At 34.1% G+C, this 23,245-nt stretch overlaps 1 protein-coding gene across 1 annotated transcript in view; it reads right to left on the bottom strand.

Annotated features, from left to right (window-relative positions):
- LOC136038804 (acetyl-CoA carboxylase-like) overlaps positions 1–23,245 on the bottom strand; it is a gene marked incomplete in the record, with an annotated part of 240,102 nt that overhangs the window by 10,394 nt on the left and 206,463 nt on the right. Inside the window, 5 exon segments of the mRNA XM_065722186.1 lie at positions 2,223–2,393; positions 4,372–4,639; positions 7,386–7,563; positions 12,700–12,835; positions 21,303–21,493. Coding sequence (XP_065578258.1) covers positions 2,223–2,393; positions 4,372–4,639; positions 7,386–7,563; positions 12,700–12,835; positions 21,303–21,493 — 944 coding nt within the window.

Here is a 23,245-nt window from a genome sequence, read left to right as displayed (position 1 = left end):
TTTTGGAGAATAAGTCATTTTATAATCCAAATCAATTTGGTTTTCGGAGGGGTTTATCTACTGAGCATGCTATTTTAGTTTTGACAGCTTTTGTGAGTGATGCGTTGGATAATGGTATGAAAGTTGCTTCTGTTTTTCTTGATATTCTAAAAGCTTTTGACTGCGTTGACTATTGCCTCATTATACTGCGTTATATTGACTGCGTTAAACTCATTGCTAAATTAGAAAATTGCGATTTTAGAGAACCATTCCTTGAATTACTGTCCTCGTTTTTAAAAGAAAGAACTCAATATATGCAACTAGGGGATAATGTTTCATCAGTCAGTAATGTTAAATTTGGAATACCTCAAGGATCTGTTCTAGGTCCCCTGTTATTTCTAGTGGTTTTCTTTTTTTTTAAATAAATGATCCATGCAGAGCTTTCAATATGATTTCGTATGATCTTTTTACCCCAACCAGCCGCTGCGACCGAGACCACTGTGGTTACTCAATATGGATATTACTGAAATAGTTGAAATTGGATAATTTATATTACCCAAAGGAAAATAGTAACCGGTTTTAATTTTTTGCTGTTAAATGAATAGTCACTTCTAAAAAGGTAAGTTCCCAATTGCTTAATAAGGTAAAACCTTTTTGAAAAAACTTGGTGTATCAGACTTAAAAAGCATATTTTTTATTATAAGTAACCCAAAAGAGATTGAGAACCTCTAGGTTAGACACCTAGACAAGGCTCATCCTTGTACGAAACACAATATTTGCTATAACTGCCAACGAAATAGGTAGAACATTATTGCACGTTCAAACTAAAATTAGCCAAACATACTTGCCTTTTTATGGCAGAAAATTTCTTTTGATTTTAGACAGCCAAACCGCTGATAGCGCTAGAAATCCTTATTTTATCTCACAGTGCACCAAACCCAAATGGGGTTGTTTTGTTTACTGTTTTGAAACTCTACCACAAACTTCTAATCCTTAGCATCTTTTTCTTGATATTTTTCTAACATTTAATACATCTTTTTCTTAAGATTTTCAACTGGTTTTGCAAAATGTAACCACAAGTAAAGGATGCAATCTGACAACGTTGGGGCTATAAGTTAGTTACCTTCCTAGACTTAATACTTTTTAATACTGACCACCTAATATAAAGAAACTATTGAATATAATGACAAAGATTACAACTACAAAAATGCATTCATGAAATAATTATTTAATGAGCCTTCTTGTAGAATGAAATTCAAAAGTAGGATGAATGGACCGAATAACAAAGAAACAAAGAAATAGTAAAAGAAACAGAAAAAGGAAGGTGAAAGAAAGAATAGAAAAAATCATCTACCTGAGAAAATTAGGGGGATATAGAGAAGAATTATTTCTGTTGTGATTGGTTTAAAGGGTTTTCCTCACGGAAAAATTGTGGTCTTGAAATACCATTCATCCTCACTTCAGACCCTATTTCTCTTTTTTTTGAAAAGAAACCTCAAATAACCCCCCGTTTTTGCCACACCCCCAGCTGGCATAGATTGCAAATTCAGTAGGTCGATAGATGTTAGACTATTTACCAAATTTCGGAGAGAGCGGGGGGATGGGGTTCAAATCCTGTACCATACCCCCCCCCCCCCGGATACGACCTTGAATTTATTAGTTATATTAAAGATTTTCAATTTATTAACAAAAATACAACAATCATGGCAACTTAACTATTTATTGATTCTGTTTTTATTAGCTATTTAATTACAATTGTTCTAAAATAAATGACTTGATAAAAGACATCAAAAACTTGTTTATATACATTTTTGTAACCTTTTTATGAGTAAGAAAAATTTCAGTGGGAGGATCAGACCCGGTACCCCCCCCCCCCCCTGATACAACTTTACATTTATTAATTTTATTACACAATACATGAAAAGCAGTAGACTAGTTAAAGTGAAAGGCTTGAACGAGGTTTGACTGCTTACTAGTACAATTGTGGAACTTATAAGTTGGGTATTACAGAATATTTGAATTTATTTCTGTTTTCTGAAGTTATTAAAATTTAAACCCTATATATATATTTTAATTTAATATAATCAAAGTACATTAATTGCAGCAGTTTTAACATAATTATTAATAAACAATTATTGGTGAATTAATACGAAAGTCAAACTTTTATAGAACCGTTCATTGTAGCTTGACTATTGACCAGTATAATTGTGGCAATTTAACGCACGCCCATTTCGTAAACTTACATCTATGGTTCCTTTATCTTCGACAAACCATCTTCTGAGCATCGCTTCTGCTTGTCCCTTGTTTAATTCCGGATTAGCTCTCTGGATCATCTGACAAACTTCGTTTTCACGTAGCTTACGTCTTAGACGCCAATAGAAAAACATTCTTGCGCGACGCCAAGGGATTATATCCTAGAAAACAAAAACTTAGCATTCAGTATATATAGAAATAAGTACCCTGTTTATAAACTGCGACTTCGATTATTACTATTAGCATTACAAAATGAGGGAGGGGGTAAATAATTACTTCCCCAAAATAAATATTATAAAACACAATCTCAATGGGTATTTTCAAAACGACTTCGATAGATAAACCGAGGATTAGATTTTTCGCTTATAACGCGTGGATTTACATTTCGTCTTTTATGTTTTTAAGTTGTATGCTTCTAATAAGTTGATGCGAATTAATGTACATGGGGATTAATCTTCGTCCATTGGCAGCAGATGAATCTGTTTGTGCATCATAATATGGGGATGAGTGGAAAGACCACCCCCGACGAAGTTCATGCCAAGTAGAGAAGTGGCCAAGGAAGACTAGGCGCCTGCAAGACTGGGAACCTTACAGTTAAATATATTTCCAAGGAATATCAATGAACCAAAACACAACAAGATATCCGAACTTGCACGTGCTTCAAGAAGCAAACAAGTCAACTATGCCACGGCGTTTCTGCTTCAAACCTTTCCTAAGCCAGCTTATTTAAATTCCTTCCGTCTTCATAGGGCACGTTGGGAAAATTCATTTTAACAGGGTATGAGCCAGGACTCAATATAACGATCCTTCTAATGCTGCGTTGCATAATTAGTCTAAGTTCACACCAAGCGCAAAGCCAAGTAGAGAGGTAGTCAAAGCATTAAAGTTGCATGTAAGACAGGGAACTTCACGGTTAAATATATTCCCAAGAAACATCGGTGAATCAGGGTAGAAATAAAAAAAATATATAAATCAGTCTATTGCTTTCCTGGTCATCAACAAAATCTCCGCCCTGACACGTGTGTCAAGAAATAGCCAAACCAACTATGCCACAGCATTCCTGGCAGGCCACACGTTTCAGATATATTTCTTTACTAAGCCATTTAAATTATTTTCATCTTCACAGGATACGTAGGATAAATTCCTTTCAACAAGGCTCGACATGGCAGCCCATCTGCATTGCATAATGCAGTGCTGCATTGCATAATTCTGCAATATGTCGATGGTCTAAGTTCAAATATGGCGAAGATAAATGATCAACAAGTCTTGTTTCCTGTTAATAGGAAGATTTAAACCTATTATAAAGCAGGCAATATTAGGATCGATTATATCGGTTGGTGGAATACAAGATCCGTAAAAAAGGGATAAGAAGTAGACTCACACTGTCCATGACGCAGAGAAATACAGTTTGGATATCCTGCACGTTTCTGACACCATGGTTTCAGGTTTGAGTTGCGAGCCAATTTTTCCAAATCAAGTGAAAATGACAGTGAAAATGGAAAATGAGCCATATAGTACCATAAGGGAAAATATACACTAAGGAAAACTAACCCATTTCTCTGGATGCTTTAATTGTACATGCTTGTCTTAGTTTTAACAAGATTGTTTGCAGAAACTAAAGTTCAGCTGGGGTGGGGGGAACTGAGGTCTAGAGGGAGTAGTTGCCCCCCTACCCCGTAGCAAATTATACCCCTGCATTGCTGCAGGCACACCACAAATTCTCGAATGCTTTCGATGATGTCTACTCCCCTGAGATAATTTGCTAATGGGCTATTTGTTGTTGTGGCGGCCAGCCAACGCCGAAGCTCACAAAATGTTTTTAAGATACCGTATTACGGTAAGGCTACTTGATATTTTCTGTGAGTAAACCAAATTTAGAAGTGTTCACGTCTATCAGCAAATTTTGGTATCTATGATGCATGCAAGATTATATAAGATAACAAATAACTCCGAGCAGCTAGCAAAAGCAAAAAAGATGGAGCAAGCGACAGCAAGAATCACATTCATTTGAGGGAGGAAAGCTAAAGCAAAAGGCAAAATTATTTTTAAGATACCGCAACACATTAAGGATACTTGATATTTCTTAAGAGCAAAACAAAGTTTAGAAGTGTCTTAAAGAAATGAAAAAATAAAAATCACCTGGATAACTCCTTTTTCCTGCATCCTCACTGGAGTATCATGACTATCAGCAAATTGAGTTGCCACCTGTCTATACATAGGAGCAAGCAATTTCTCCCTATCATTTAGTTTCCTCTCAAGCTCGGATTTTTCTTGAGGAGTTAAATTGGTTTTAGCCAGTTGCTCACGTATCTTTCTCACAGTTGGATCAAGACGAGCCATTGTCTTAAATAAGTCTTTAAGCTTAAATTTCACTTCAACTGTGCCTTCAGGCTCAAGAACTCCACCCCTAAAACATGGAGCAAATAGTGATTACATTTTTTTAAAATGACTATCAAATAAGATGGCAACCCTGTCAGAAGAATTTCAGGGTATTAAAAAAAAAACAAGATGTCAAATTCAGGCTTGTGTCAGGGTTGCCAATACCTTAGCTTAGTTTTTTAATTATTAATTATTTTAATTGTACTCAGAGTTTTTTAATAATGATTTTGCAGTTTTGTAAATAAATTTAAATGTTTTGGATTAAAATGAATTACAAATTACAATGCAAAAGCCACGGGTGATAAAAAAAATCTTCTAAGCTCAGCATACAAAACATGATAGACAACTCACTTAAACTGTTATAATTAGTTTCTGAAACAAAAGCCAAAATACCCAAAAACAAATGAAGATTTTAAAACGCACTGAAAAAACATTTGAGGCAAAGGAAAAATGTTAATTGCAATTCTAATCCGTGGCGTTTTGCAAAAAGAGCCCAAGTCCCCTTTTTTCCAAAAATGAGTTAAGGGAATGTTCTGAAAGAACTAAAAGAGATTTATCGATTAGTCAATTCAAAATGGGCTTATCTTTAATTCTGAAGGCTATAAATAGTTCCAAAGAATTGTAAGAAAGAGCGCAAGCCCCTTGCTTTCTAAGTATCAAATAATTCAGCAATTTGGATATTTCCAGTGAATTCCAATGGAGAAGTTAACCAAGAATCATTCTTTAATGTATCATATTTCTTAAATTCTGATTTGTGGGAAAGATTTTTTTCACTGTGCGTTTTCATTTTCATTTCGCTGTCCTGTAAAACTAGGAAAACTGGACTTATGCCCTTTTTGCAAAACGCAACGGTATTTTCCACGTAAGAACTATTATAGAATCAATTATTTAGTTCCTGAGTAAACAACAAGTTCAGCTTTATTCCCTATCGTTACTGGCGTTACTAGAAATATAGGTTATGTGACAAAAAACACACTTTGGAAATTTGTTAAGTTTTGTTTTTATGACGAATCAATTTTACTCCCATTATTTAAACCTTATTGCAACTATAGTGTTCTAGTTAATGATGGACAAAAAACTGGATTAATACGCGGTGTGGCAATCCATGAAAGTGTTAAACTAGATTGAATTCAAATGGACTATTAAGGCCTGAAAAAAAATAGTATGGGAAGAAGGGTATTTATCAACGAGTGACTTCAGATCAGCCAAACTTTAAAGTCCATATCAATATCCTAGTCCTTTTTCCAAGCACCTTTTCTAAGCCAAATTCACGAAAAAAAAAACAATAAAATCCAAAAACAATATTGCAACAATAATATCCTAGTTAATGATGGACAAGAAAAGTGGATTAATACGAAGTTTGGCGATCCGTGTGAAATTATTAAACTGGATTGAATTCAAATGGGCTTTTAAGGCTTAAAAAATTGGTATAGAAAGAAAAATATTTATCCGCGAGTGGCTTTGGATCAACCAAACTTTATAGGCCATATCCATATCATAGTCCTTTTTCCAAGCACCTTTTCTAAGCCAAATTCGCGAAAAATACAACAATATCTAAGACTAATATTGCAACAATAATATTCTGGCTAATGCTGGACATGAAAAGTGGATTTATTATGGACAGTAGGTCACTCTTTAGTACTGATGACTTAAAACTAAGATAGCTTAAGTATACTTTAAGGATAAACTTTAAGATACTTAAGGACTTAACGAACAATCATTATGTACTTTGCCCCGACTCTGAATACTGTACTTGGCCCATCTGTATAATGCCATGGCACTACCCCATTATCTGTATTTAAGTCCCTTTTGGAGGATATTCCAAAAGGAAGATAAGAAAGAATTGCGGTCTACATATTATAAATATGCGAAGTACCTCTTACGGCTTCCACCATGGACAAATAACCGTATTGTGACAAGTCGGTATGGGATTATCGACCCTAATGAAGCGATAATAGCCCAGATCGCCAGATATAACTCTAATATTGTTACTCAATCCTTGGGCAATAATTTTGAGGCAATAGGTTTTGTTTTTTGTAGTTAGATATCCATTTGTTCTTTATTTTTCTTGTGTTTGTGTATTCTTTTGTAGTGTATTTTTTGCTTTTTTATCTTATACTCCATCTGTTTCTTTTGATGGGAAATAAATATATACATACATACATACATTTCCGTATCTTCTTCATTGATAGGTACATCAGCTATAACTCAAGAACCTCCGCGTAATTCATCATCCACATAATCCGCGAAATTCATCCGCGTAATTGCTTATATGAGTAGTGACGGCCCTCTGCTTTTAAAATGAAATATAGCCACTACTCCTTTATTCCTGTATGTAGATAAATACGGGATGTTCGTATTCTCGAGTGTTATTAACCAGCGTTTACTAAAGGATGTTTAAGCATATTCACGGATAGATTTAGGTATACTTAAAACTAATATAGCTTAAGTATACTTTAAGGATAACCTTTAAGATGCTTAACGACTTAACGAACAATAACGATATACGCCTCGACTATAGCTTGCATAGTCGATATGGATAGCACTGGATTGCATCAACTACAACCCAAGCACCTCCCCATAATTCACCAAAGGGGGGTACGTAAACATAATATGGGCCGTTTGTATTCTCGAAGGTTATCAATCTACGGACATTTAAGGATGCTTAAGCATATTTAAGGATAACTTTAAGTATACTTACAACTAAGATAACTTAAGTATATTTTAAGGATATAACTTGAGGACATTTAATGAACAACAACAATACACTTTACCTTGACTCTGGATCAGCATACATTTCCATATAATCTTCATTAATAGTTGCATCAATGACAACCCAAGCACCACCTCGTAATTCGCCAAAAGGGGGTATGTAAACAAATATGGGTTGTTTGTAATCTCGAAGGTTATCAACTATATACGCACCAAATTTGACAACCTGATCGTACATATCTACGACGACAAAAATAAGAATCATGTGAATTAAAAAAATAAATCAAAAAAGGTGAATTAATCGGGAACTCATTGAAATCCTATAAAAAATGGCAAATTAAATAAAAAGTGGGAAATAAAGTAAGAATGTTTACATTTCTGGCCGCATAAGGCACAAAAGGGGCAGAGCAGTGATGGTTTTTTGCCCATAAGGCAGTTTCACCTAAGAAGGTAGAATGTCGTGGTTTTGTATGGACACTACTAACGTCACGCAGGGAAAAAGCGAGAGAAATTAGTGCAAAATATATATTTGCACGCTTTTAATACGGTTCAATTTCCTTTACCATACGCATAAAGCACCTTTATTAGGACACCTTAAAAAAAAAATTTGAGTGTTTTTTAAGGTGACGTATGAGACTTAAAAACTCCTCAAAGGTCTCAGACGAGGAAGTGTCGATTATTAAAAGGACAACCATGCTGGAAATGGTAAAATTAAATCATCTTAAAAATTAAATTAAATCAAAAAATAAATCATCAGAAAAAATTCAAAAATGGAGAAAAACAAGAAAATAACTATGGAATAACAGATAGTTGACTGTCTTGAAAAAGATCCAAGAAAAAAAGTACTTGTATTTAGATAGAACTAGCAAATACCTAGATACTAAAACAATCAACATCGGAATATCAGAGTCCAAAACATTAAAAACTATAAACGCCAAAAATGCTAAAGACATCGGAGTCCGATGGTTAATATCCATTCAATATATTGCAAAGCTAGTAGGTAATGCATTTGCAGAATTTCTAATTTGTATTATGTTTTCTTATAAGGTAATAAGAGATCAAATTTTGGGTCGAATTGGTAGGGGCAATTTTAAGCTCCAATCGCAAGATACATAATAAAACTGACTTTATGGGACACTCTTTGATTGTTAGTGCCTTTGATTGTGCTCTTTTGATTGTTTTTTTTTTTTTTTTTTTTTTTTTTTTTTTTTTTTTTTTTTTGGTTTAATGGATTGATGATGAGAGTTACTGAACGGTTTAAAAAAAAGTTTTTTGTGATACATTATCGCTACCATTCATAAGTTGATTTATTTCTAGGCCTAGCGGGGTAATTATAACCTAAACCAGCCTTGCTTCAGGTTTTTTTGTATTTATTTTTTTATGAATAAACGGTTCTGTAATCCTGGTTTGGCGGATATTCTTACAATTTAGGTTCTAACTCACTTAAAGTACCAAGGACAGTGAATATTAAATCTGGTTGTCTGAATTGGTTAAATAGATATTTAAAGAGTAATCTACCGTTACAATAACGTTACGGTACCAAGTACTGTGAAAGTGAAATCTTATTGCTTGAACAGGGTAAGCAGAAATTTGCCGAACCATATATATCTTTAAATATTAGGGAGAATAAGAATTCAATTGCTAATGAAAAAATATGTAGGTATGCGTTTTTTTGTAGCAGCGGGCAACATATTATTCGAAAAAAGCTGGTAAGAAATCAGCGAAAAGAAGCTAAAAACATATCAAACGACCTAAGAAAGTACAGCTTTCCAAACATATCAAACATATAAAATAAGATATAAACATATTAAACCTATAAACATAAGAAACACATCAAACATATCAAACAACTTAAGAGGGTGCAGCTTTCCTAACATATAAACATAAGATATAAACATATTAAACCTATAAGCATGAAAACACATCAAACATATCAAACAGCCTAAGAAGGTGCAGCTTTCCTTTGAAGGTGTAGTTGTCTTCAGGAATCAACAAATTGTTCTGGTTTGAATTTTTATGAACGAAAAGCAGTGTCAAATTCAGGTAATTAGTTCTCACTTTTTTCACTGTTCAACGTGGCAACACTGACATTTGTATGGTATTTCACTAAAAACTTTATAATTTTGAAACAACCAAAAAAATTTTTTTTTTGGTGTCCTTGATAATTTACAAATTTTTTCATATTTCCCAAAAACACTATATGTTTAGTAGAACTGCTTATCTTAGAAATTTAAAATCCTGGAATAAAACACTACTACTGTCCAGCCTTTATATTTTTGACATGGCCAGCAAAGAGGCGAAGAAGATATGATTTTGGCCAAAAATAAAGGGCGCATCTATAATAAAGAAAAAAAATGATTTTAAAGTGAGAGATTCCTTCTACAATTCGTTATCGGTTCGTTAAAGATTTCGTCTCCTGATTTTCATCCATTGCCGAATTTTTAGGAGTTATTTGCTCAATAAAGATAGAAGATACTGGCCAGAGTTGTCAATAATGGCCATGGAGTATTAATGATGCTGGCTATTGACATAGCTTTGAAAAAACTAGCAACACCGAAGTCAACTGACAAAAATCTACTAATAAAAAATAGTTTTAAGAACTATATACCACTGAAGTCAAAAAGTTCAGCAAAAAAGTTAAAATTGTTTATATATTTTCTCTCATTTAAATCGTCGAAGAAAAAACTGTTCCCACAAAAAGTTTGTACAGTTTTTTTTTAATTTGTCATTAAACTATTAAATTATAAGATAGCCTTGAGTATTGACTTGAATATTGAAGATTGACGTCATGGAATATTCTGCAAAAAATTGATTAAACAGTTCAGAAAGATAATAAGCACTTCATAATAAAGATAGTAAAATCATTAGTCAAGAATTTTATTTAAGAAAAACAATAATGGTGAAACTTTTAGAATTTTGTTTGTCTAACAAAACAATAACGATAAAAAATTTTGGAATTTATTCATTCAATTAATGACCAATCAAAATAAAAGATCCTGCTATTTATTTTTATCTATTTGTTATCAAGAACGTCGTCGTCATTGTTGTCAAGTATTTATTTTCCATGAATATAAAACTAAGATTTTGATGTCACATCTTCGTTAGCAAAATATAAGTGCTAGTAATAGTATAAGGATACTTATCTCTGCTTAAATTATTTTCAGCTTGATATTCAGTATTCTGATTACTATTTATCATTTTTACGAATATTTGCTTGTGAGTAGAGTAATCATACTCGTTAGCATGAATAATACCGCTCGTGTAAAAAACAGCATTCATTAACAAATAAAGAATAGGGATATTCCATCTGTGCTGAGCTAATGTCACAAATCACATTAGTCTGCCATCACAAAAACATAAGGAAAGAAAAGCTAGGTTTTATAAGGCTGACGAAAAGCACTATAATAAGCACACTTCACCACCATAAATAAAAGTCATAATGAAACACGTTTACAGTGTCTGAACGAAATGAATCAAAAATAAAAAGCAGACAAAATAAAAAAAAGCAGAATTAAAAATTTTAAAGCCCACAATCCCAATTCCAAAATCGAGCTGCTTACCCGAAATCTACGAATAGCAAAAATAGATGCAACTCGCAAAATATTTAATAAGTGACGGTGCTGATAGCGCTGAAGATGGGAGGCAGTTGTCTTTTCGAAATATCCCCTTTGTTTCATACAATATTTTCACTGGCCTTAAAAAAATCCTTTTTGCTTTTCTTTACTTTTTTTTTTGTCTCTGCTATACCTTTCAAAATTTTTTGATGTTACCATTACATCAAAATGATATTCCATTCTTTTTTCTTTTTTTTAGGAAATCAAAGTTTTGTAAAACTAAAACTGAAGATTACAGAAAAGAAGTATTTGTGCCCATTCGACAGTTGAAAAGAAACAACCAACCAAAAAGACGTTTCTTTATTAGTAATTCAACAGGAATAGCAAGACTTATAACTATTGTTAGTTACTTCACTATTGACTATTGTTAGTCACTGAACAGTCTGACTTGATCGAAATCTATCACGATCTAAAAGCTGAATAAGGAAAGGTAAAACTGACGATCAGTGAAACTACGAGCTCTTAAATGACGTTTTCCTTCCTAAAGGGTAACAACCACTCTTCTCATAATTCCACACTGCCAACAAAGAAAACTGTTAAAATACTTGGGATACTTTTAGACGATGATTTAAGATGGAATTCGCACGTTGACTATCTGACTAAAAAAGGCGCCTCGCTTTTACATCCATTTTCCAACCTAAAAGATTTGGTACACCAACTGAGGTTTTAAAGTCTGTATACTGCAGCTATGTTAGACCTTCTCTTGAGTATACATGCCCTGCTTGGCATCCGGGATTGACAAAAGATCAAACAGATAGACTTGAGACGATACAAAAAAGAGCTGTAAAAATTATACTTGGACAAAACTACTCAACATAAAAGGATGCACTGAAACAACTCAATTTGGATTCACTTGATAGTCGTAGACATGGCTTAACATGTAGATTTGGACTAAATTGTTTGAATTCCCCAACTCATTGTCGTCTACTACCCAACCTTGAGAGCCCCCCAACTGAAGGACCAGTTACTAGACTCCGACAAATAAAAAGGAATTGTCCACAGTTACTGACTTGCTCAGCCTATAGTACTGAGAGATATCGTAAATCATTTGTCCCATATTTTACCCGTCATTCTAATAATATTGACACGATTAATATTTAACGTTTGATTAATATGTGTTTGATCAATATAATGTTTGTTTAAATTTTCCTGTGAGTGTTTTGGAAGGTATAAATTATTTTTGTCATGACATGCTAATGCTAGCTCCAGCATTGTAATGAATAAACATATTCTATTCTATTCTATTACTTAGGATTAATGGTAACTCTAATATAATTCTAGTTACTTATAATTATATTCAGTTACGTTTAATGATATATATATATATATATATATATATATATATATATATATATATATATATATATATATATATATATATATATATATATATATATATATACATATATATATATATATATATATATATATATATATATATATATATATATATATATATATATATATATATTTATTATAATATAAGCTATTATAATGTAAGTAATTAAATTATAATATAAGTACAGTAATTTACTGTTAATTTTTTTAACAGTAATTACTGTTAATTACTGTTATACCATTTCCAATCCAGGTTACACAGGAGAAGCAGTAGCTTCTTGAGTCTGTGAAGTGCGAAAAAAAATATATTTCTCAGTAGATATATTAGGATAAATATACACAATATATTATACGATGTGTATAAGTGAGGTATGTGTATCTATATGTCAGTATGTGTAAAATATATATAGACTCGAATTTATACCTTTCATTCCACCAGAAAACCCCCTCCAATTGGCAAAAATAATAAGCGGCAGTTCTTCGTTATTGAAATCTTGTATTGCCTGTGCCGTTTTGAATGCTGAGTCAGGAAACCATACTTGACCAGCTTGTGAAACAACCTGTAAAAAGGACGCTTGATAGGTAGACACAGTCAAAACTTTATGAATGCAACAAGATTTTTGTTATAGGTGGAGTTACGACGCTGAAAAATAGTTTAGAGGTCTCAAGAGATAGCTCCATAAAAAACTACTACTGCTACTAATAACAACTCATCACGGCACCAAGTCACCAAAGGATAACACAGCTACCCACGCTCCTTCTCTATCCCAATCAATTCAAAGCCTCCCTCTTTGTACCCACCCAGGAAGTTCCCATTTCCTTTAGATCTTTCTTTATGACATCCTTCCATCCCAACTGCAGACGACCTCTATTCCTACTTGAGGTGTGGCACCCCTCGAGAAAATTAGAGCCCAGTAAACGACACAGCATTCGCACGGGTAAAAAAACATAAAAAAAATAAATAACGCCTGTAAGTCTGGAAACTGTACGGTCAATGACAATAAGTTGAATTGATTAAGAACCACAAACTATAGTTTTAGGCAGTTGCATATTGGCCATCTTGACCAGATAGGGCTGCATTTTTTAGGCCAAGACTTTAAAAAACTTAAGATTAACCAAAATAAAAATTAAATTTTAAACAAATCGAAGTGCAATTTTATCTGGCCAGTTTAGTCAGTTAGAGTTGCATTATTTATTCCCACGACTTTTCAAACAGTTCGTGGTAACGAACTGTAGTAAGGAGCGACCCGGCTCAATAGTAACCAAAACTCTAAAAAATTGAATTTTGATATCAATAGCTACATCAAAAGAATCGCATTTTAATACTGATTTTAAATATTTAAGTCTCATCAAGTTTAGTCTTACCCATCAAAAGTTATGAGCCTGAGAAAATTTGCCTTATTTAAGAAAATAGGGAGAAACACCCCCTAAAAGTCGTAGGATCTTAACGAAAATGACACCATCAGATTCAGCGTATCAGAGAACCCTACAATTGAAGTTTCAAGCTCCTATCTACAAAAATGTGGAATTTTGTATTTTTTGCCAGAAGACAAATCACGGGTGCGTGTTTATTTGTTTGTTTTTTTTTTTTTTTTGTTTTTTTTTTCTTTTCCCCAGGGGTCATCGTATCGACCAAGTGGTCCTAGAATGTCGCAAGAGGGCTCATTCTAACGGAAATGAAAAGTTCTAGTGCCCTTTTTAAGTGACCAAAAAAATTGAAGGGCATCTAGGCCCCCTCCCACGCTCATTTTTTTCCCAAAGTCAACGGATCAAAATTTTGAGATAGCCATTTTGTTCGGCATAGTCAAAAACCATAATAACTATGTCTTTGGGGATGACTTACTCCCCCACAATCCCTGGGGGAGGGGCTGCAAGTTACAAACTTTGACCAGTGTTTACATCATGATATAGTAATGGTTATTGGGAAATGTACAGACGTTTTCAGGGGGATTCTATTTTGTTTGGGGATGGGGCTGAGGAGAGGGGGCTATGTTGGAGGATCTTTCCTTGGAGGAATCTGTTATGGGGGAAGAAAAATTCAATGAAAAGGGCGCAGGGTTCTCTAGCATTACTATAAGAAAACAATGAAAAATAAACATGAAAACTTTTTTTCAAATGAAAGGAAGAAGTAGCATTGAAACTTAAAACGAACAGAGATAATTACGCATATGAGGGGTTCTAAAAATACTTTAGCATAAAGAGCGAGGTATTTAGGAGGAGATAAATACCTTGCTCTTTATGCTAAAGTATTTTTAGTAAAATCAACTATTTATTCTACGGCCTTTCTGATTCAGGGGTCATTCTTAAAGAAGGTATTAACGAGGGTACAAACCCCCTCGTATACATAATAAAAATATAAGGTTATGAAAGTTTGTTACGTAAGTTAATTCTTAGGTTACGTGTATTTTTTAATAATAAAAACGTTCATTAAAAATTAAAAGTTCTAGTTGCCTTTTTAAGTAACCGAAAAATTGGAGGGCAACTAGGCCTCCTTCTCCACCCCTTATTTCTCAAAATCGTCTGATCAAAACTAAGAGAAAGCCATTTAGCCAAAAAAAGAATTAATATACAAGTTTCATTTTAATAATTTATGTGCAGAGAGCCAAAACCAAACATGCATTAATTCAAAAACGTTCAGAAATTAAATAAAAAAAAAACTAATTTTTTTAGCTGAAAGTAAGGAGCGACATTAAAACTTAAAACGAACAGAAATTACTCCGTATATGAAATGGGTTGTCCCCTCCGCAATCCCTCGCTCTTTACGCTGAAGTTTGACTCTTTGCCACAATTCTACTTTTTAAAACAATTAAAAGCTTTAGCGTAAAGAGCGAGGGATTGCGGAGGGGACAACCCATTTCATATACGGAGTAATTTCTGTTCGTTTTAAGTTTTAATGTCGCTCCTTACTTTCAGCTAAAAAAATTAGTTTTTTTTTTATTTAATAACAAGTTAAGATTAAATAAATAAATTAAAAAATATAACCTTTAACAAATTATACTGTATTTAAATATGACCAGTTTGAACAGTTAGCATTATATCTAGTCTAGGACTTTAAACAAGTTAAGATTACACAAATTGAAAATTAAACTCTAAATAAATCAAACTGTAATTATATCTGGCCAGTTTGGCCAGTTAGTTGCATTAGTTAGTCCAGAACTCAAGTAAGTTAAGATTAAACAAATTAAACTTTAGACAAGTCAAACTGCAATTATAGCTGGCCAGCTACATAAGCATTTTTTTTTTTAATCACGAATTTTAAGCAAGTTAAGAATAAACAAATCAAAAATTAAATTTCAAACGAATCAAACTGTAATAACATCTGGGTCACATGGACCACCAGATGACCATTCAACTGAACACTCATGCAACTCAATTCCCATGTAATTGAACCCTCATTTAACTGAATCTTGTGTAACTGAACCCTTGCGCAAATCAACCCCCGTGCAACTCAATCCCCAATCAATTGGACCCCCTTCTGATACAAGTAAAATGCACAACTGCAAGTCAATTCTGACATAATAGCCATCTTCAAACAATGTAAGTGGCAGAGGGTTAACAATTCCCTTACCTCATATGTTTGGCGTTTTTATGTTTCTATTATTCATATGTTCCTATGTTTGGCATTTAAACTTCTTTCCCTGGGTGTTTTTCACTCTCAGTAATACGCCCTGGAAGTTTGAGTTATGACAAAAACCTCAAACTTTATTCTAAAAGTGGTCTCTACCCTTTTTGATGGAACAAGGCAAAAAATGGCTTCATATGACTTTTATAGTAGTTTAGAATAGACCCAAGTGGACAATTTGATCTTATTATTTCTTTTTTTGTTATTTCTTTTTTTGACTATGTGTTTCGTCATAATACCACTAATATAAAATGGATATTTTGGAAAAATACACATTTATTAAAATGCATAGTTTTGTTCATATTTCATATTAGAATGCATAGTAAATGCAATAATTTGGAAGTATCTAGAGGTTCAAACTATTTATTTCTAATTCTTCATACGGGTGTTTAAAACAATCGACAGTTCAATCTAAATTAATTTGAAAATACGAAAGATAAACATTATTTTTAAAAGAGAAATTATTTTAGTATTTGTTGACCTTTATACAAAGGAGTCAAAATCGTCAATGTTATGAAAAGCCGCAAAGCCAAAACCAAAAATAGAAAGCAACCCAAAAGATTTCTTATGGTTCGTATATCTAAGATAGAAAAAACCTACTAGGTTTTTTTTCAGTGTCTGCAACACTGGGTGTCATTAGTACTAGAATTACTACAAACAACTCACCATAGCACCAAGCCGCCTGTGGCCAGTACAGCTACGCCCGCTCCTCCTTTATCCTAATCTATTCAAAGCCTCCCTTTTATACCCTCTAAGGAAGTTCCCTTTTCCTTTAAATCTTTCTTTTATGACGTCTTCTCACCCAAAATGAGAACGACCTGCTTTCCATTTAGCCCTAGACGGTTGGCCGAAAAGGAAAATTCTTCGGCATTACCTTTCTTTCATTATAGCACTAAAAAGCGGGATTAAACCACATTTTTCGTACTGTTTGAAATGCGATCGATCAGCCGGGTACCCAGAACAGTCCATAGGCAATTTCGAATCGAATCAGGTGTCGTTACTTGACTGATTTTATGTGAAATAACCCAAGGAAAAATACTTTTACCTAACTTTAAAAGTCAACCTGAAAGAGCATGGGGATCCAGATATAAAACTAGTGCCATCATTTGCCCATTGACAAATTTATACCCGACTACCCTAGTACTGATTGAAAAGGTCATAGTTTACAATAAAACCCAAATAACATTTGATCGGGCCATGATTTAGCAATAGACCCATTCTTGAAGTTTTTCAATTGGACGAAGGTCTGGGGTTAGCCACATGTCTCATATAATTTAGAAACTACTAAATAATTAGCTAAATAATTTAGAGAATTTTGAACTTCTAATCAGTACTAGTTCAAATTTATTCTAATGCCTTGGATTGAGTTGAGTAAAACAGGGTTTGATTTAAACTGAGATTCAGTTAAACGGGGTTAAGTTGCACGAAGATTCAGTTAAATATGGTTCAAATGCACTGTGGTTTATTGCACGAGGTTCAGTTACATGAGAGTTATGGTGTGCGAGAGTTCAGTTGCATGGGATTCAGTTATAAGGATATATATATATATATATATATATATATATATATATGTTATGTACACAAAACAAACATAAAATCCTTTAATAGACACTGATTAATTTCACAAAAAATAAAAATATTTCGGTCACACATGCAGTGACCGTCATCAGAAGTAATACTAAACTATGGTAATTAAGAACAATAATTTATGTACCAAACAAAGTAACTACATGTTGTTCAATAATCTCATTCTTGTCAAAGCAAAAACGGAAGCGAGTCTCTTTAACTTTTTTGGAACCAGTTCGTTAGCAGGAATTGAATAACACTTGGACAGAGGTTAATCGCATTGGGTGAATTGAACTTAACTCTGTCTGACTTTGTTAAATCATTGTAAATAGAGTTCAAACCAAATTATCCCTATTTGAACTTTTATTCATCGCCGTGGAAAGGCAGTGTGGTCTTCAAAATTATCTGCGAATAATAATATTAACTAGACCTACGTTGCCTGGGCAACGTGAAGTGTTGCGGCAACCTTTGTCCGGCTTTGCCGATTAAAGTGTTGCGAGAGCAACACTTTGGTTTTGTTTCTTCGCTATCGGTTAAATGCTGAAGTTGTCAAAACTATCAAAGCTTTCAAAACGGCATATTCAAAGAAGAACACAATCAGTAATCACATGATCAAATTCTTCAGCGTTGAAAAAACAACAGCAAAAGAATATCGGAAAAAGGGACTAAATTGAGTTTGCAGCCAGTTGAACTTTATCCTTTTCAATCGTAGACATCGTGACGGATGGAAACCTGGAACATTATCTTATATAATCTAGTTGGTATTATAAAGCTATCCGTAACTTTTCAGGATCAAATACCATAGATGTGGACCAATTTGCACAAATTTGTAGCCCCTCATGAACCTCCTCTAGCAACCCATTCTTGCTTACAAGTCCCTCTCCGTGAGAGACAAAGAATAACACAATCAGTAATCAGATGATCAAAGGCTATTCCTCAGGGTTGAAAAAAAAAAAAAAAATTTTGGAAGAAGGGACTAAATTGACTTTGCAGCCAGTTGAACTTTATCCTTTGCACACCATAGGCTCTGGCTCGAGGACAAGCAAAAACCATCCTTTTTGGCCCCAGGCAAGAGTCGTACGGAGCTTTCCAAAATATAATGTCATATTCATCAATCCGGCCCGAGGTCCACACTAACAGCCGATTATTACTTATTAGGCCCCTAAATGTCACTTTGCAGCCGGTTGAACTTTATCCTTTTCAATCGTAAACATCGTGACGGATGGAAACTTGGAACATTATCTTATGTAATCTAGTTGCTATTATAAAGCTATCTGTAACTTTTCAGGATCAAAATACCATCAGGGACCCATAAATTTCCTGTAATGACTCGCCATCCAGGATCGCTTATTATTGGATGGCGAGTCATTACAGGAAATTTATGGGTCCCTGGTTCCATAGATGTGTACCAATTTGCACAAATTTTTAGCCCCTCGTGAGCCTCCTCTAGCAACCGATTCTTACCTACAAGTCCCTCTCCCTGGATATACATCCAAGTTCACCGGAAACAAATAATGGGTACACCAACTAGCAAAAGTTCCAAACCCCTTGTCGCTGAAGTCATTGTAGCCTAACAGCCGATTATTACTTACAACTCCCCTACATGTCTTACAATCGGGAACCAAGTTGTTCTTACCATCAATTACACCAGAAACAGATAATAGGTACACCAATCAGCAAAAGTTGCAAACCCCTCATTGCCAAAGATGATTATAAGCTAATAATCGACTGTTGCTTGGAAGTCCCCTACATATCTCACAATTGGTATCGGCCTATTTTTGGTTCAAGTGTGTACCTTACCACTGAAGTTGTCAACCCCTTGAAACTTTCAAACTGGTGTATGTCATGAAGGAATTTTTGTAACAAAAAATGGATGACATATACTTTGATCAGCTCATCAAGGTCTATCGATTGTCATTGAAAAAAAATTCTATCTGTCTTAGTTCAAAAGTTGACTTTTTTGCCGGAGGCCAACTTTCTAACACCACCACTTAGAAAGGAGCAAAGGATAAGCTCTAATTTCTTTAGCAATGAGAGAACTTTTAAAGTTTAAGAGGTATATCTGATACCATTTCTCTATTGCAATCCCAAGTAGAAAAAAAAGAATGGTAAAGTCAGCTGAAATCACGAACAGAAATGACTAGAAACAATAGATGGCAGCACTTTCGGACCCGTGGGAAAATCGCACTTTTTTGTTTCTGTAAATTTTTCTATTTATCACTCAAAGAAGATATATTGGCTGTGGGGCCGGGAAACTACCGCATATATTTAACACTTATAGATTTTAGTCCATCTTCAATTTGAAACTGGTGCCTGCCTGCTTGCCTGCTAGAACGGAGCTTTCCACTCGAAAGCAGAAACATGGTTTGATGAAACGAAAGCTTGGCTGCACAACTTCAGATACTCCTCTCTGACATAGGCTATATAACTCCACTTCACTTCGCACACCATAGGCTCTGGCTCGAGGACAAGCAAAAACCATCCTTTTTGGCCCCAGGCAAGAGTTCTACGGAGCTTTCCAAAATGTAATGTCATATTCATCAATCCGGCCTGAGGTCCACACTTTCCGTAAAAACCGCACAGGTTAGACCCTTACCAGTTTCCAGGAATAAGCTGAGATCGGCGGCATAGGAAAAAAAAAAAAAAAACAAAAAAAAACGGGACAAAACCAAAGTGTTGCTCTCGCAACACAATAATATGACAAAACAATAAGCGCAGAGTAGCCTAATAACAATCACAAATGGAAAAAAGTAAAAAAGAAGAAATTTATTTTTTATCTCCATTTTTATTTTTCAAAGAGTTATTTTTTTTATGCTTATAAATAAGTTACATACACCTACGTATATAGGTTATATATAGGGTTATGCTCTTGTGTGTACATGAATTGTACGTAGGTAACGTTTAAATTAAGTTCAACATTTATTTTGGTTAATTTTCTTTAACACCCATAGTTTCTTCTTCGTCTCCTACTGAACTTTACTAGGAGATTCAACAATCTCTACTATATTGCGAACAGTTACTCAGACCTTTCCGTTAAAAATAAATGCAATAAAAATATAGAAAAACGGGTATAACATTACAAGAAAATCAGAGAAAAATAATAAAATGCTCTTTTTTCCCAAATAACAATAAAAGTCGGCTGCAAGTACATCGCCAGCAAGCCTTTATCAATAGCAATAATAATAATAATAAAAACAACTAAACTAAATTTAACAAAAAGAAAAAGAAAAACGCAAAAATAAAAAAATAAACTCACAGTTTAATAATGTCCGATATGAGAATGTTCACCAAGCAATAGTCACAAATTAAACAAAGCTGAAACAAATTAGGTTGTCTCTTTGGTGTATTACAGTGCAGTGCAGTGCAGTTCACCATGTAATAAAAAAAAACAAAAAAAAAAAAAACAAAGAAAATACGACATACTTTCCCGTTTGTTAAATTCGATTTTTGTTTCATTTATTGCTACTGCTTGGTGAACATTATCATATTGGACATTACTAAAATGAGTTTTTTATCGTCGGTGTTTAATTTGATGTTTTATTTAATTCAATTTAGTTTTTTCTTGTATTTTTTTTATTCACGTCGAAAAAGGCTTCTGGACGTAAAGCTGAAATATTCAGACTGTTATCATTGTTAGTAAAAAAAAAACTTGTCTTATTTGAAATATTACACCCGTTTTCTTATATTTTCATTTCATTCTATTTCTACAATTTTGAAAACTATTATGCATTAAAAAGAATAAATTAAATTCATTCAATTCAATATGTTCAGATGGCAGAAACTTCTTTCGAAGGAAGATCGAACGAAAAACCTTTTTTCAAAGTGTGTGTATACCTTACCTTGGCTTCAGAATCAATGTTGGCTGGATCAGCAGGGAGTTTCAACTCAACAGTGCGCGTTTCAACGGCAATCACACCAATAGGGATTCCACCTAAACGTGCTCTGCCAGTAACAACGGTCTTGGCCCAAGCAGCCATGATCTCATCCCAAGAGCCATGGTCAAAGAATCCAGAGTCCCAGCAGTTGCTCACTAGAATTACATGTATAGAAGTATTTAAAGGGATAATACATTAAAAATCATTTTGCGAGTCTCAGCGTCGGCTGACCGTCTCAAAGACAAAAGTCAATGAGTGAATTTTCGCAGAACTAGATGTACTTTCCAAGATAAAGCTGCAAAGTTTGTCTTGCTACAAGAGGGATAGCCCAAGGCTGCTAATTTGAACTTTAGACCATTTAACTCTCTTTTCCTACGTTTTCCAGATAGTAGATTTCTTGTTTTTTTATTCTGGTTCGTCTTTTCATTGTATGTCTTTACTCTATTTTTTTTTGTATTTTGTTGTAGGTCGTAGATAGATTATTATTATTAATATATTCATTAGAGATTACATAAATTTTACATTATTGTATAATTTAAGAAGATAATAAAAAAATGACAGCTTGATATCAAAGGCTAAACTTGATGTTACTATAATCTTACAACAAAGGGAGAGGTATAGCACTTAATAAGCCAAATCTTAAATAAATTGTGTATGGGCTAAATTGAATGTTCTTACAATCTAACTGCAAGGCAACAGAGATACAACTCTCAAGACGTCAAATTTCAAGTTTATTAGTACTGACTTGCATTATTTGCTGCTAATTGCAAGAAAAAAACTATACACAAGCCCGGGGAAGGCTAAAAAATACTGGTTCCGAACGTCTGCAATCCTCTGCATCTTAACCATTAAAAAAAAAAGAAGAAAAAAAGCACTCTCTTAGAGAGAGAGAATGGTTTATTACACAACTTTCGTAGCTCTTGGCTAATTTACAGATGCAAAAACATTACATGTTAAACATAGACGTAAAAAAATGGCACGACGTTACCTTTCAAACATAGAAGTAAAAATGGCACAAATGAATCGCAATATCGGTATGTTCATGCACGTATAGGTGTCATTTTGAGTTTTTGTCTGGTTTTTCTGTTTGTAGGGGCATCTGCGGGGAGAATATCACGGTGAGATGGGTTTAACAGCAATGCTGTTCCAAGTTCATGATGAGATTGCTCAGTCTTTGCTCAAGGCTCTGGATTTCAAGTTTATTGAGTGCTTCTTGCTAGAGAATGTAACTACATCCCAGGATCATCCTAAATTCCCTTTTCTGCACTGACTCTATGCATTAGGTGAGCAGTATGTAGTACGGAAGGGCCCACATAGCAAAGGTAGGCGCGGGGGAGACTTTTGACATCACAACCGAGACAACGCATTTTAGACAGTATTTGAAGGGATATGTTACCCTTCCTAATTACACTGTCAACATGTGCGGTAAAGAACAGTCTTTGGAAAAAATTACTCCCAGTATTTTCACTTCAGACACAACAGGATATGGGACTTCAGAGGGGGGGGGGATAAAATCTCTTTTTAGAGGAGTATTATTGGCTTGATATCATTAATGGTTAGTGTATCTTCATGCTCACTCAGGATGCAGTTATTCGTAGCGAGAAATGTTATGCCTGCAAGTTTGGTGCCTTGTGGGGCCTCAGGTTAAATCCCTCCAGTCGGAGTCGGTGTCTTCTTCGTGGAGGGCGAATACCTTCTGTTGCAGCCAGACTGAAAATCCAGTAAAATTTTTAGAGTTTTACACTTGGCTCCCATTCGCTTCAAGCTAAGGCGTCCACTGGGATGAGATAGAAAGTCAAAGGCTTTGCGAAAACCGACCACAGCTAAATCAACAAAACAACCCGGGATTTCTAGTGACTTTAGAATACGGTCAAACATTCTTACTAGGTAGACGGAAGTTCCACAGT

This window comes from Artemia franciscana, chromosome 18 (assembly GCF_032884065.1).
Source record: "Artemia franciscana chromosome 18, ASM3288406v1, whole genome shotgun sequence".
NCBI classification, from domain to species: domain Eukaryota; kingdom Metazoa; phylum Arthropoda; class Branchiopoda; order Anostraca; family Artemiidae; genus Artemia; species Artemia franciscana.
This window is presented reverse-complemented; position numbering and strand designations above follow the sequence as displayed.